Below are 15,006 nucleotides of genomic sequence, written 5' to 3'. Positions count from 1 at the left end.
GTACCGATAAAAACGAAAAAGACCAAAAAAAAAAAGATGTTCTTTATAACCACAAATTAGAAAGCCCCTAAAAGTCCTTTGATAGATGGCTAGTTAAAGAAATCATGGTACCTCCAATCTCTCAGCACTAATATGAAAAAATGTGCAAGATTTATTGCTAAAGGAAAGAAAAGTGAAGTGCCAAACATTGTGTGTACTGTATTCTCATGAGCAAAAAAAGAAGACCACATCTTACAGGCGCTGTGTGCATAAACTCTCTTAAAGGAGACAGAGAGCCTGGGGATCCTGTGGCTGCTCTAGGGGCAGGACCTATTTCGTTTTGCTTTGTTTTTATTTGTTGGGGTGGGAGGCTTTGTTGTTCTGTTGTTGCATTTTTTGGGAGAAGGAGTTTATTTTTTGGTACTAGGGACTGAACCCAACGCCTTCACACTGAGCTGCATCCACAGTCCTTTTTATTTATTTTGAGACAAGATTTCACTATACTGCTAAGCTGTCCAGACTGGGCTCAAACTAGCCATCCTCCTGCCTCAGCTCCCAGCTGGAAACTGGAAACTTAGCCAGCATATGGTGCATGCCTAGAATCTTGGCTACTGGGGGAGGAGGAGGCACTGAGATGACAGGATCACAAGTTCGAGGCCAGCATGAGCAAATCAGAAAGACCCTGTCTCAAAGATTTTTAAAAACGGATGGGATTAGGGCCTGGGGATTTAGCTCAGTGGCCTGCCTTGCAAGCAGACAGTCATGAGTTCGATCCCCAGTACCGATAAAAAAGAAAAAGACCAAAAAAACGGATGGGATTATAACCCAAGGGTAGAGCGTTTGCCTATATCCACGAGGCTCTGAGTTTCACCCCTGCCCTGGATTCAATTCCCAGAACTATTTTTAAAAATGGAAAATTTTTAAATGCCAGAAAGGTTTAGCTAGGCATGCTGGCACATTCTTGAAGGCTAAGGCAAGAAGATTTAAGTTTGACTTAGTGTCTTAGTTACTTTGCTCGCTGCTGAGACAAAATACCCAACACCCAAAGTTAAAGGAGGAAAGTTTTACTTAGCTCACAGTTTGTAGAGGTTTCAGTCCATAATCAGTTGGCTTCAAAGCAGGGTAGCCTTGCAGAGGAGAAACAGTTCATAGCAGGCAGAAGACAGCAAAGCAACAAGGGGCAAGACCAGCCTCTTTCTGTTCCTGATGTTGTATCTAAACTACCAGAATCAGGGTAGAGCCACACCAATCACTGGACTGATTTAGTAATCAGACACCCTTCATCCTAGCATCCTTAACTCCCAGCATTGCACCATGAATCATCACACACTCCAGATTCAGCCTCCTCCGAAAAAGCCTCACCTAGGATTGCATGAAGCTTTGGGGGGACATCTAGACACAAGCCATAACAATGAGGCACTGTCTTCAAACAAACAAACCAAAATTCAGGGGAAGATAGCTGGACTATGACTCAGTGCAAAGACCCTTGACTCAATTCCCAGTACAGAAAGAAAGAAAAAGGTTTTGACACATATATGGGTGCTCAAAAGTGTGAAAATGCACTTGAAATTTGGGGAGTCTGAGGCCCAGGTAAAGGAACTCACCATCCCGAGTAACAGTGCACCCCACTCTTCCTGGGTTTACAGTGGAGGGTCCCTGAGTGTCCACCTTGTCTCTGAGCCTTTACTGGAGTTGTTTCTCCTGTCTGGTACACCCTTCTCTGTATCTCCATAGGTCAAAATTTGACTCATACTTTAAGACCTAATCTAAAGGTTATGCTTCCAGGGTGCCCCTTCCTGAGACCTCTGTTTCCTGAAGTGGAATAGATCATCCTTCCCACCACAGTCTGCTCACCACGTAGAGATTCTTTAATACTCTGCACTGGGCCTGGTACAAAGTAAGTGCTCAATAAACACTAGCTCTCCCACTGATGTTGACTAGAAGGCGGGTCATGGACGATCATGGATATTGGTGAAATCCCACTGATTTCCCCTCCGCCTCCCTGCCTGTGTAATGAGGGGTGAAGCCCCAGCCCACCTGAGTCAGGAGAGGCTCAATCCCTGCAGGGAGGACCCAACTGGGTGGTACTTACGCTGTGCCACCTCTCGCTGCTTGCGGACGTACCAGGTGTACAGGGCGGCGCGCTTCTGAGTCTTCATGGGGGTCCCCTTGTTGAGGTGCTGGGACAGGTGGGACTGGTTGAGGCCAGTGGTGTCGACCACCTCGCGCTGCGGGATGTTGTGCTGCTGCAGGTAGGACTTGACCATCTTTGCCACGCGCCATGGGTCCTCCCTGGAAAGGGGGCAAAGACAGAATCTGGATCCTGAGGCTGGCGTCCTAGGTTCCAGAGCTGGGGCCAGCCCTGAGCGTGGGGATTGCGGGTGACAGCAGTTATGGAGCCCAGGAGCCTCACTTGGACCCAGGAACAGGGAGGCCAAGGCACAGCCCCCTGTATGCACAGACATGTGGGCGCGTGCAGACAGGGAGAGACTTCCACCCGAAGGGGGGCAACCCTGGAAGGGAGAGTCCTCGCCCAGGTGCCTCCATTAACACTTCTCCCCCACATCCTACCTGGGGATGTCAAATGTGTCTTCTCTACTGTGGGAAGTGGGGAACACTTAGGGCAGCAATGGTCTGGTTCTCAGCACCCAAAATGGGCCTGACATAGAGTAGTCAGTATTTCATTGCTGAGTAAAAGTGAGTGGACAGATGGGTGGGTGGATGGGCAGATGGATGGAGGAAACCTATTGGAAAAAGAAAAACAAAGGGCCAGGCCTGTCGGTGCACAGCTATAATCAAGCCCAAGGCAAGAGGATGTCAGGTGCAAGTCCCAGCTGGGCAATGCAGCAAGACTTTGTCTCAGAGTGAAAACTAAAAGGGGCGAGGATGTAGTTCAGTGGCAGAGCACCCCTGTTTGATTCCCAGTGCCACACACACACAGTAAAAAAAAACAAAACAAAAATGTGGCAAAGTGTTCCAATTTATAATCAGGCCCCCTGAGGCTTGGAAAGCTTGTGTCCCTTTCATCTCTCACTCAAGGTCACAGGGCCAGCCTCGAAGGTTCTGAATCTACACCATCAAAAGGGCATCAGTTCCAATCAGGTAAAAAGCACTCGGGATCAAAACGCCCGATAGTGCACACTGAGCCCTCGGCAGCAGCCCGGCTGGCTCCCAAAGCTGGAGGTGGGAGCTGCTTTTCCTGCGGTGTCCAGGTGGCGGGTGATGCACTGCATGTGACTGAGCACCAGAATCTCAGTCTGTGCACTGAGGTCTCCCAGGAGAGTGGGACTGGAGGCATCTGTGATTCATGTCCCTGTCCTTTGCTTTGCGTGGGTCTCCCAGTGGGAAATGGGAGGGATTAGAGTGCTCACATTGTGTACTGTAAATTCTCTCTTCCCCTCCTGCTTTCTCAAACCCCCACCCTCCACCCCTTAAAGTCACGCACATGTCAAATAAAGCTCAACACAGCAGTGCTAAAACAGGAAGAACCCAGGGGTATTTTAGTTTGAGGTTTGTGCACGTGTGTGTGTGTGTGTGTGTGTGTGTGTGTGCGCGCGCATGCATGTACATTGCTGGGAATTGAACCTGGGGCATTCTCCCTGAGCCACATCCCCTTTGTATTTTTATTTTGAGACATGTTGTAAGTTGCTAAACTGCTCAAATTTACAATCTTCTTGCCTCAGCCTCCCGGTGTCATGAGATTACAGATAAGTACCACTAGGGTCGGCTCAGAACTGAGATTTGAACCCGGGTCTGTGTGATTCCAAAGCTTGTGTTCGCCTCTTCCTGCTTGACCCCAGAAATCTGCTTCTAGAATCAGAGCCTTCTGATATTTGCCCATGTGACAAATGGCACGTGCTGTTTGTTGCTTGCCACACCATGAGACAAGGAACAAGCAGGACACTCAGCAAAAGACACCTTTGACATTCCAGGACCTCCTTTCTGTGCCCCCAGCGCGAGCTCTGCCTGCAAGTAGGCAGACGGTTCCTCTGATGTCTGGAAGGCAAACAGCCTTCCCACATATTCGTCTGTGTACACACGAAACAGCAGAGCACAAACAAGAACTTGGAGACCTTGGTACCACCACAGAGGAGAAGATGCTGGGGACACAGTGACAGGGACAGTTTCTCTGTAGCTGTTCTGTACCTTTTAAAGTATGTTTCTCTTATATGAGAAACCCAAAGCATACAAAATTTACAGAGCAAAATAAAAAATAGGTAACAGTAAACAGGGAGCTAGATCTGTGAATGGGTCTAGCGGTGGAGGGAGAGAGGGACAGAAGAGGGGAAGGGACTCAAAGGCCTTGAGGCTGTTAGGTGCACGCACCACCTCCCCACAAAGAATGCCATCCTTATGTACAGCAAACAAACCTGGGCTACATTTTTCTTTAATCAAAACAGGTGATAATTTTAAAAGAAGCAGGAGGTTGAAAGTTCAAAGCAGGCCTGCCTAACAACTTAGTAAGATACTGTCTCAAAATAAATTTAAATTTTAAAAAAGCCAGGGGTGTGGTTCAGTGGTAGAGCATTTGCCTGGCAAACACTAGGCCTTGGGTTCTATCCCCAGTACCACAGAAAGAAAGAGAAAAAAAGGAAGGGAAGGAGGAAGGAAGGAAGGAAGGAAGCAAGGAAGGAGAAATTACACTAATTTATCATATATTATAAACTGTATAGTGATCCCTTGATATGCTTAAGAGACCCCAGGATACCCATGGGCAATAAAACCCATTAATGTTCAAGTTGCCTGTACAAAAGTGTGTAGTGTTTGCATATAACCTACACGTCTTCCTGTATACTTTAATTCACTTAAATACCTAATGCAATGTAAATGCTATAAAAATACATTGTTTAGAGAGTGGTGACAAAAAAAAAGGCCTGTATGTGTTCAGTACAAATATATTTTCTAATATTTTCTTTTCTGTTTGTTTGTTTTGGAAACACTGAGGACCAAACTTAGGGCCTCATACACACTAGTCAAGCTGTCTGCTGAGTAACAGCCCTAAGCTCTTTTTCTGATTTATCGTTTTCAGTTCTAAGGATTGAACCCAGGACCTTTGCACTGAGCTATGTCCCCCAGTCCATTTTATACTTTGAGACAGGATTACTCACTTACAATCTTCCTGCCTCAGCCTCCCAAAGTGTTTGGATTACAGGTATGTGCCACCACACCCAGCCATTTTCCATCTAGTTAGTGGATTTCACAGATTGGAACACATGGATTCAGAACGTGGACAGGGAGAAGGCCAATATTTGTATATAATATTCAAAACTAAATTGTAAGCTGGGGAGGGTAACCCAAGTGTGATAGCCCCAGCGCTCGGGGAGACTGAAGCAAGAGAATCACAAATTCAAGCCTAACCTGGGCCTAATCTGTCTCAGAGCAAACAAAACAAAAAACAACAACAAAAACTGGCTCGTGTTCGACTCCTCACCCCAAAAAGAAGGGGGAAAAAAAAAACCCAGCTCATGCCTGGCACCCTCAGGCCTTCTCAGCTGTGAGGGCACAGAAGGAGCTGTCCTGGTCAGCTTTCAGCTTTAACCTCTCCCTTCCTTTTATATCAGTGATTCCCACATAGGCAAGGAGAAAAACCAGGTGGGGATAGACAAATATAAATTGGTCCACAATAAATACACCAAGTCCCTCTTGCATGCAGAATGTTAGTGGTGACGATAATGTTCCTGAGCATCTGCTGAGCCAGCACTGTCCTGCCAGCTGGCCATTTTGTGTGTGTGTGTGTGTGTGTGTGTGTGTGTGTGTGTGTGTGTGTTTCGTTTTTATTGGTACCGGGGATTGAACTCACGACTGCCTGCTTGCAAGGCAGGCGCTTATGCCACTAGGCTAAATCCCCAGCCCCAAGCTGGCCATTTAAATGTCACAATGATCTTAGGAAGGAGGGATAGCACGACTGCCCACTCCACAGGTGAGAAAACTGAAGTTCAGGAAGAAGGGTAAGTTAGTTGTTCAAGGTGACCTAGCTGGCTCTTGTGTCACATGCCTATACTCCTCGCACTCTGGGAGGCTGAGCCAGGAGGATCAAAACTTCAAGGCCAGCCTTGGCAACTTTTGGGGCGGGGGGGAGGGGGGTCTTTACTTTTTTTTTGAGACAGGATCTTGCTATGCAGTTCAAGCTGGTCTCCAGCTCACTTCGTAGCCCAGGCTGACCTCGAACTTGCAATGATCCTCCTGTCTCTGCCTCCTGAGTGCGGGATTATAGGAGTGTGCCAGCACACCTGACTCTGGGCAATTTATTGAGACCCTGCCTCAAAATTTTAAAAAGCTGAGGATATGTCTGGTGATAGAGCATTCCTGGATTCATTTCCCAGCACTGAAAACAATTATGTACTGTGTTGTGGGGACCCTCAGGCTTCTCCCAGCTTCTCTCTCTCCTGCCTTCGGGGGTTCCTGGGAGCCTCTCTTCTCCACCTGCCCCCTTCCCAGGTGCCAGTCTGAGCTGAGTGAGAGCTAGGCGGGAAGGGCAGTCCAAAGTCCAGCCTGTGCTCTGGCAAACATGTTTATCTGATGGCCTCCCTCCTCCCCAGCTGCCACCATGGCCTTCCTGCCTCCCCTCCTCTGTGTCCTTCCCACATGCATGGTGTCAGGCTTCTCCTCCTCTCCTCTAGGCCCAGACTAAACATTCACTTCTACCACTGTCACTTGGATATTTATATATTCATTCTTTCTCTCTCTGTGTCTCTCTCTATCTCTGTCTGTCTGTCTGTCTGTTTCTGTCTCTCTCTCTCTCTCTCTCTCTCTCTCTCTCTCTCTCTCTCTCTCTCTCTCGTTTCTCCCACACCACGTCAACAGGTCAAATAAGATAAAACCAAGCCCAGCCACCCGCCACAGACAGGCACCAACTGACACTGCTACGCTTATTACAAAGACCACACAGGAAAATGAGAAGTGAATATGGTCAAGTGATTGTTTCAGGTGAACTCCTGGGAACTTGAAGTTTTAAAACAGTTCCTAATAGAGTTGGACAACAAATTCACACAGACAACAACAAAAGTGAATTTAAAATGCCAGCGAAAAGACAGAAAGCCAAGAGGGCCTGTCTTCCCCTTTTCTAGAAGTCATGTTTTTTTCTAGAACCTACTGAGTCAGTCTCTCTGGTTCTGACTCTCTCTCTCTCTCTCCATCTGTCTGTCCGTCTCTCTCTCTCTTTGTCTCTGTCTCTGTCTCTCTCTCTCTCTCTCTCTCTCTCTCTCTCTCTCTCACACACACACACACACACACACACACACACACACACACACACCATCTTCCCATCTTCTCCAACTCAGAGCTAAGAGGCCAAGGCCCTGGGTATGATTTCCCATGAGCCACCTGCCTATTTATAGGGTAAATCCCCGTCTACTTCATGCTGCTCTCTGAGAAGTCAATGAGTTCCAGATGGGGATGGAGAGTCTGGAGCAGGCTGTCATCATCCTCACCATTCTCACCAGCAGTGTCATCCTGTGGCCCCCACAGCCTCACAGTAGAGCCCGGAAGGTGAAGATCTGTCCATATTCCCTAGCTCTTGTCTCTCCCCATGCAGGTCAACCAGACAGACATGGTTTGAGGGCTTCACTCTCTGGGGTCCAAGGCCATGGGGCCTAGAGGCCACTCCTCTGAAGGGGGAGCCAGATTCTCAGTGTGGGGGGCCTTAGATCCTAGTTCACATTCCACTCAGCCACCTACTACTTGAGCAGCCTTGGGAAGTTGTTTAACTTTCTGTGCCTCAGTTTCTCTGTCCGGGAGACAGATCTTTCATATTTCAGAGATCATCAAGAAGAAAAATGAGCTGTGTGCATTTTCAAGCTCCTCATGAGCTGTAAAGCCCTGCTCTAGAGGTGAGCACAGCCAGAGTTAAAGAGTGAGAATGATGTGGTGGGGGGTAAACTGACAAGCAAGCTTGCAACCCTGAGGGTGCTGGACATCAGGGCAGGACTCAGGTCCAAGGCTCAGCCCTGCGGCTTGGAACAGTCACCTTGGCTAAGTCACTTTGTCTCCCTAAGCCTTACCTTGCTGAACTGTAAAATGGGACTACCTAAAACAGAAGGGCCAGCTACCATTGATTGCCCATACCATCTATGCAGCTCTGCAAGTTTCATGCTATTTATTTATTGCCTTTTTGAGCCAGGGTCTCTCTGTGCAGTTCAGGCTGGCCTTGAGCTCACTTTGTAGCCCAGACTGGTCTCAAACTCACAGCGATCCTTGTGCCTCAACCTCCTGAGTGCTAGGATTACAGGAATGAGCCACCACGCCCAGCCATTATCACGCTATGTAATGCTGCTAGTTTCATCTCAGTTTTGCAGAGGAAACTAAGGCTCAGAAAATAAACTGCCTGTCTGAACTGGAAAGGGCCAAGATGGGACCGGAACTCAGGGATGTTGGATCCTTTGTCCTGCCTCCAGTCTGCAGTCTTTCAGGTCACAGTCCCCTGGTGCTGCTTGACAGGAAGGAACAGTGTTTGCAAGTCAGGATTTGAAATGTTCAGGCACAAGAAGGACCTGTGAGGACCCCAGGAAAGAGCTCTCATCCCTAGTTGTCCCTTAGCAAGGCAGGAGGGCCTCTGGTCACCCTGGTCACTCATCCACCCATTCATGCTGCATGTCAGGCAGGGGCTACACCTCAGGGATTGGGTGGTGAACAAGGCATCCCAAGCTTTGCCCTTGAAGAGCTCTCCTGTTTCCTGGCAGGAGAGAGAAAACAAGCAAGATAATAAAACTAAATGATCAAGGACAAGGGAGAGAATAAATGAAAGTGGTGAAAAGAAAGTGCTCACCTGTGGATGGGGCAATCAGGGAGCTGAAGGAAGAGAAGATTTGAAAACTGGGTTCTGAACAGGACAAGCAGCACATCCAAAGGCCCTGGGGTAGCAGTCAGCTCAGTGTCTTAAGGGACAGAAAAGCCAGTATAAAAAGGAAAGCTGGTGAGGAGGAGAGAAGTGGGTGGGATTTACCCAGTAGGGACTGCACCTAGGCAGAGAGTTTGGATTTTATTCACTATGCTGGGAAACTCGGGCAGAGGAGGGGAAGAGACTTGCCCAAAGTCTCTTCTCTGGATTAAGAGTAGAGATCTGAGGGGAGAACTCAAGCTCCTGTTATGGCCTCAAAAATGGGGCACCCCCTGGGAGACCTGGGGCCCAAGACCCTCCCTGCCTCTTCCCTGACCCCATCCTTCACAGAGAGACAGCCTCTGCGGGTACCTCCCATCTATACCATCTCTCTACCCAGGCCTCCCCCCACACTGGAGGGGGGCTCCCCAGCCCTCTCCCTGGGGCGCCCTCCCCTGCCCCAAGGCTAAAGGCCCCACTTTTATCCCTGGGGAGTTTTTTTCAGATCCCCTTTGTTACCTGAACAATAAGTAACCCAGGTAGTTAGTTATAAACTCTACAGGAACAAGGAGCTGGTTGATAATTTATAGCAACATCTCAAATTTAAATGGAAAGTAAATAGCATGCTGTTAGCATTAAAGAAAACCCAATCCCGGCGGGAGGGAAGCACTCAGCCTCCTCCCAGCCTGGCTGCCTCACTCTCTCCCCCTTCCCCTTCTCCCAGCTGGGTCTGAGCCCCTCTCCCCCAGGGCTCCCTGCTAGCCGGGCTTTTCCACCCTCGGTCTCATCTTCCTCTTCTCCTCTGTCTTCCTCCTGCTCCCCTCTGTCTCTGCCTCGGCTTCCAGGTCTCTGCTAGTCCCCAGGGAGCACTTTGACCTCAGCTCCCCCACTCGAATGCTGAAGACCAAGCGTCCCCCATCCTACCAGCCACCAAAGGGGCTGCTGGTCAAGAGGCCCCAGCCAACCAGGTAAGACGACCCTTGGCACCCCATTCCCCTCTCTGCACCCCAAAGCCCCTGATCCCACCTGGGCCCCAAGCAGGCCAGGCCCAGCCCCACCCCATCTGTTCGCCCTGGGTCTGGTGATGCCTGGCCCTTCGCCCCTCCCCTGCAGCGCAGAAGCCCTTTGCTCTCCTCTTTCTGCCAAGTCAGGGGGGCCTGACTGCTCCCCTGCCCCCTGTCCTGGGCCTCAGGAGGCTCCCAGACCCTCCTGGGAAGGCCAGGGTCCACCAGCCCTCCCCCACCGCAAGCCGGGATCAGGACCTTGGACAGAAAAGAGATGGGTTCCCCCACACAGGAGCAACCTTGGAGCAATTTCTCCAGCTCCTCAGCCACATGATCCCTTCCCCCACTGGCCCCTGGCCCCCAGTACAGCTCCTTTCCTACCCGAAGCCTCAGTTTCCCTGTCTGTGAAGCAGGATCCTCAACAGCTACCTCCCAGGACTCCTCTGAATTTTATGGGCTATTTGACACAGGAAGTCTCGACAGCAAGCAGAAAAGCCTTACAAAGTCCCTACAGCTGTAGGGACAAAGGCTATGGAACCTTTAGAGGACAGTGGTCCCTGTGGCCCCCAGGTCGCACTCCTCCACCCCAGTATCCCTGTCGTCCACTTCTACTGGGTGGGAGGTTGGTTGGCCCAGGCCTCTTCGGGCCACCATCCTACAAGTTAATGATCACAGGCCTTATCAGAGCCTTTTGCTGTTTATAAATTTATAAAACAAAAGAGAAATAATAAAGTGCGTGGGTAATTAGTAACCAGGTCAGCTCTGCTGAGTAGAGGGGAGGCATCAAGCTCAGGACCCACCCAGTTCTCACCCAGGAGATGGAGAACCAGCCAGCAGATGGGGTACAGGACGATGAGGGGGTACAGGACAAACAGAGAGACTTCTAATGCAACCTGCAGGCCAGGTGGGAGGCCAGGGCCTTGCAGGAAAGAGGAGCAGCTCCCACCCCCAGCCTCCACCTGTCTGCCTCAGGTAAGAAGGACCCGGGCTTTCCCAGCCTCCAAACCTTTGAGTCCCTGGGGAGCCAGGGAAACCCCCCACCATAATCCCAGCCTTAGCCCCACCTCCCTAATGGTGCTTCCTGGTCCCCCCACCCACCCACCCACCCGACCTACAATCTCAGCGTTTGGCAGCCAAGTTAGGAGAGTACAAACGGTCCTGGTGGCTAGCGTTTCCCAACACCCAACTTCTGGCTCTCCCTGTGTTTACACTGCGGACCCTCATGTTTCTCCCTCCGTCCCAGCGCATCCCCAGGACACTTGAACATCCCCACTTCCCGAGGCCCAGGCTGAAAGCTCCGGCTGTGAGAGTTGGGACTTGCAGAGGGGCAGGACAGGGGCAGCAGCGCAGGGCAGCCCGCGGGCTCCTTCCTGGGTGCTGGGGAAGGGGGGCCTTACTGCAGAAGGGTCTCCACCACCGCTTTCTGGTGGGCCGCCTCCTCCGGGCTGAGGTTCTCCAGCTCCTTGAGAATGGGTGGCGTGAAGTCTTCTCCATCGTCGTCCGTCTCGTCCTCGGAGCCCCGCGTCTCGCCCAGCCCATTGGGCAGCTCTGCTAGCTCCCCTCGCGAGCCCTCGCCCTTGTCCAGGGGGCCATCTCCAGCCAGCAGGTAGGGTCCCGGCTCGCCCAGGGCCTGGATCAGCGCCTCTTTGCTCAGGCCCGACTCGAGCAGGGCCGCCAGGAGCTCCGTCTGCAGCTGGCTCAGTTTGGAAACCATGGCTCGGCCACCGTGCGCCCGCCACGCGGCCCAGGGCCACCGAGCCGGCCGCCGCCCCCACCCACCGCGCGGCCGGCCGTCCACTTGCCGGTCGGCTGGCAGTCACAAGCCAGGCGCCTTGCACCCACTGCCCCCCCAAACCCCACTAGCCAAGCCCTTGGGCACCCCCAACCCCCAACCCAGGCCCCAGAGGCCAGTGAATCAGGGCCCCTGCCTGCTCTGTTTACATTGGAGCTGGGGAAATTCTCCAAGGTTCATATTTATCCGTGTGCTTAGCGAAGGGACTGAACTTTGGACTTCAGCCCTGCAAAGAGCAGGCCTCATGGCAGCCCAGGAGCCATGGCCTTCGGCGGGAGCCAGAGCCCAGCGGAGAGGGCAAGGGGCGGGCGGGGAGGTGGATGGAAGTTGCTGGGAGCCAGGGAGGCCACAGAGAGCAGCTCTGGGTCCCACCCCCAAGGGCCCTGTAGGGGCCACAGGCTGAGACGGGGAGCAAAACAAAAAAAAAAAAAAAAAAAAAAAAAAAAACCTTGTGTCTTTCGGGAGAAGGAGCAGGAAGTTCTAGGCCGCAGCACCCAAGGGCAGAGCTAGGTCATCGCCATTTTGGGACCCTCGCCCCAAGCCCAGGCCCAACACTAGGCCTCCCCCAGGAAGCCTTAGTGAAGCTTCTGTGTTCCAGGGACTCTCCCAGGTCTGACATGTGCATCTCCATTGTATCCTCCTAAGCAGCTGCCTGTAGGCACAGGGATTACCTCCCTTTTTTACACAGGAGGAAATCCAGGCTCCCCTGAAGTCAGCAAGAGACAAGAAGAGCCGGGTCAGGTGTGTAGATTGAAGAGAATGAGGCCCTTTCCCCAGCTACAGATTTTAAAGAGCACCCCCAAAAAACTAGTCATTGAGATAAATAGCTTCCTTGTGCTATATATTTTAAAAATTAAAATTAATGTAAGAGACTAAAGAGCATGTGTCCACTCAAACCTTCTTTATGGGTGTTCACAACTGTATCATTCAGGGTAGCCCAAAGATGGGGGGGGGGGGACACAAATATCGATCCACAGAGGAACAGATAAAGTGTGTGACAGGATTTTATTCAAGCCACATAGTGTGGCCCCCTCCTATAATCTCATCTGCTTAGAAGACTGAGGCAGGAGGATCACAATTTTGAGGCCAACCTGGTCAACTTAGTGAGACTCCATGTCTCAAAATAAAACATGAACAGCGCTAGGGATGTAGCCCAGTGGTGGAGCACTTGCCTAGTGTGCTCCAGGACCTGGGACATCCCCACACTGCCACAGAAGAAAAGCATATTACTTGGTCTTGAAACAGGCCACAGCTCCGATGAACCCTGAATTCACTGCCGCATGAAAATCATCCCACGAGGCCTCTTTCTACTTACTGAAATGACCAGCGTAGGCAGATCCCTAGGGAGGCGTAGCTCTGTGGCCCGGGGCTGGTGGGGGATGAGAATGGGCAATGGCTGATTCAGGGGTAACAAGCCTTCTAAAACTGACTGTGATAGTTATTGCAGGATTCTGGAAATAATACTAAAAACCGCTCTGTTGTACGTTTTAGGAGAGGCCAGATTTGATGGCCTGTGGCTTTTTTTAAATTAATGTAAATAAATCTGTAGTGAGCAAAATATCAAACTTTTAAATAAAGACAGGCCCAATCCTCACTCACCTCACCCAGCTCTTCCCTCTTCCAGCCATGAGTGTGACAGTATTCTTCAAGGGAGAGGGCCCCGAGCCCAGGAATAGTGGGCGTACACCATTTCTTAGAGAAGCAGCAGTGCTGAGGGGCTGCCCCTAAGCTGTGGCATTTCCAAAGAGCATGGAATTTTGAGGGGCCTGCAGAGCTAGGTGCCATCAGCTGGAAAAGTACCTGAAAGACAGGCCAGGAGAGCGGAGAGAAAAGGCTGCCTAGTGTCCCCTCCACGCTCAGGGTGCTCCAGGGAACTCTGCCCTGGAATCAACCTCATTTTTGCACAGGATTTATTACTTTCCTGTATCCTGGACTCCTGTGCCATCCAATATTAGTAGCTACCAGCCCTGTGTGGCTGTTGAAGACTTGGAACATGACTAATGCCTCTTGGTGAAATGATAATATTTTGGGTATTCCAGTTTAATGTTTAAAATTTTAAATTACACTAGGCATGACAAGATTGTAACTCCAATGCCTGAAAATTGAGTTACATTGTATTGTCTCAATACAAATCAAGCCAGATGGGGCTGGGGATTTAGCTCAGTGGCACAAGTACCTGCCTTGCAAGCAGGCGGTTGTGAGTTCGATCCCTGGTACCGATAAAAATGAAAAAGACAAAAAAACAAATCAAGCTAGACAAGGTGGCATATGCCTATAAACCCAGTACTTGGGAGACTAGGGCAGGAGGATCACCATGAGTTCAAGGCCAGTTTTGGAGATCCTGTATCAAAAAAAAAAAAAAAAAGTCAAGAAATAAATTGAATTAAAATTTTAAAGTAGGTAGGTGTGCTAGCATAGGCTTATAATCCCAGCAACTCATGAGGCTGAGGCAGGAAGATAACAAATTCTAGTTGTTACAAACTGGACAACTTAGCAAGACCTTATCTCAAAACAAGAGTTGTGGGGGTGGCTAAGGATGTAGTTCTGTGGTAGAGTCTCCTGGGTTCAATCCTCAGCAACACACACACACAAATTTAAATGTAAAGTAATTTTAAATTATATTTAATTTCAATTTTATTATAAATATAGTTTTAAATAAATTTGAAGGTTAATTTTAATTAAATATCTTCGCCTGTTTTTTAGTTTTGCAGTGCTGGGTTTGGAACCCAGGGCCTTTCACATTCTGAGAAGTTTCTGTACCCCTGAACTACATCCCCAGCCTTCTTTGTTTGTTTGTTTGTTTTTGAGACAGGGTCTGGCTAAATTGTCCAGGCTGGACCCAAATTTGCAATCTTCCTGCCTCAGCCTCCTGAGTAGCTGAGATTACAGGTATGTACCACCACACCTGGCTCTTTTTACCTTTTACAGGTGCTACTGGAACTCTTTAAATTACATGTTAATTTTACTTTGTATCTAGAAGCTCAGTAACACAGCACTTGCCTAGCACACACAAGGTCCTGGATTCAATCTCCAGCACCATAAAATTACATGTGTGACTGACAGTATTGGGCAATATTGCTCTATGGTTTACGTATGCATTATGCTTACCGTTTATGACCTGCCAGCACATTAGCCCTGCCAGGCATGCTGGTGAGCACCTGTAATCTCAGCACTCAAAAGGCTGAGGCAGGGGGTTCACCTGTGAGTTGAGGCCAGCCTAAGCTTTATGGGGAGTTCAGAGTCAATTTGAACTGCATAGAGGGATCTTGTATCAAAAAAGAAAAAGTACATCGGCCCCACCAGGTAAAAGCTTCTCTCTGCCTTGTTCACTGCTACATTCCCAAAGCCTAAGGCACTCTCTTTTGTACACGTGGTAGATGTCAATAAATGTCCATTAAATGGATCACTGGTTTGCA

The 15,006-nt window shown here is 49.9% G+C and overlaps 1 protein-coding gene and 1 long non-coding RNA gene across 4 annotated transcripts in view; one reads left to right on the top strand and one right to left on the bottom strand.

Annotated features, from left to right (window-relative positions):
- Positions 1-11,728, bottom strand: part of Hnf1a (HNF1 homeobox A) — a 27,335-nt gene extending 15,607 nt beyond the window's left edge. For both annotated transcript variants that reach the window (XM_003477706.4, XM_063225779.1), the window contains exons 1-2: positions 11,196-11,728; positions 2,072-2,271 (exon numbers count right to left, since the gene is read on the bottom strand). In XM_003477706.4, coding sequence (XP_003477754.1) covers positions 2,072-2,271; positions 11,196-11,512 — 517 coding nt within the window. In that variant the 5' untranslated portion in view covers positions 11,513-11,728. The remainder of the gene's footprint in view (positions 1-2,071; positions 2,272-11,195) is intronic.
- On the top strand, positions 9,214-15,006 carry LOC134470655 (uncharacterized). 2 transcript variants are annotated; one of them, XR_010039686.1, is made up of 3 exons: positions 9,265-9,762; positions 10,614-10,770; positions 11,042-15,006. It is a non-coding gene; the product is annotated as an uncharacterized LOC134470655 (long non-coding RNA). The 2 variants fall into 2 exon arrangements; XR_010039685.1 differs by having other exon boundaries at positions 9,214-10,770.

Source organism: Cavia porcellus, unplaced genomic scaffold, assembly GCF_034190915.1.
Source record: "Cavia porcellus strain 051 isolate PalLab524CR breed Dunkin Hartley unplaced genomic scaffold, mCavPor4.1 scaffold_16, whole genome shotgun sequence".
Classification (NCBI taxonomy): Eukaryota; Metazoa; Chordata; class Mammalia; order Rodentia; family Caviidae; genus Cavia; species Cavia porcellus.
This window is presented reverse-complemented; position numbering and strand designations above follow the sequence as displayed.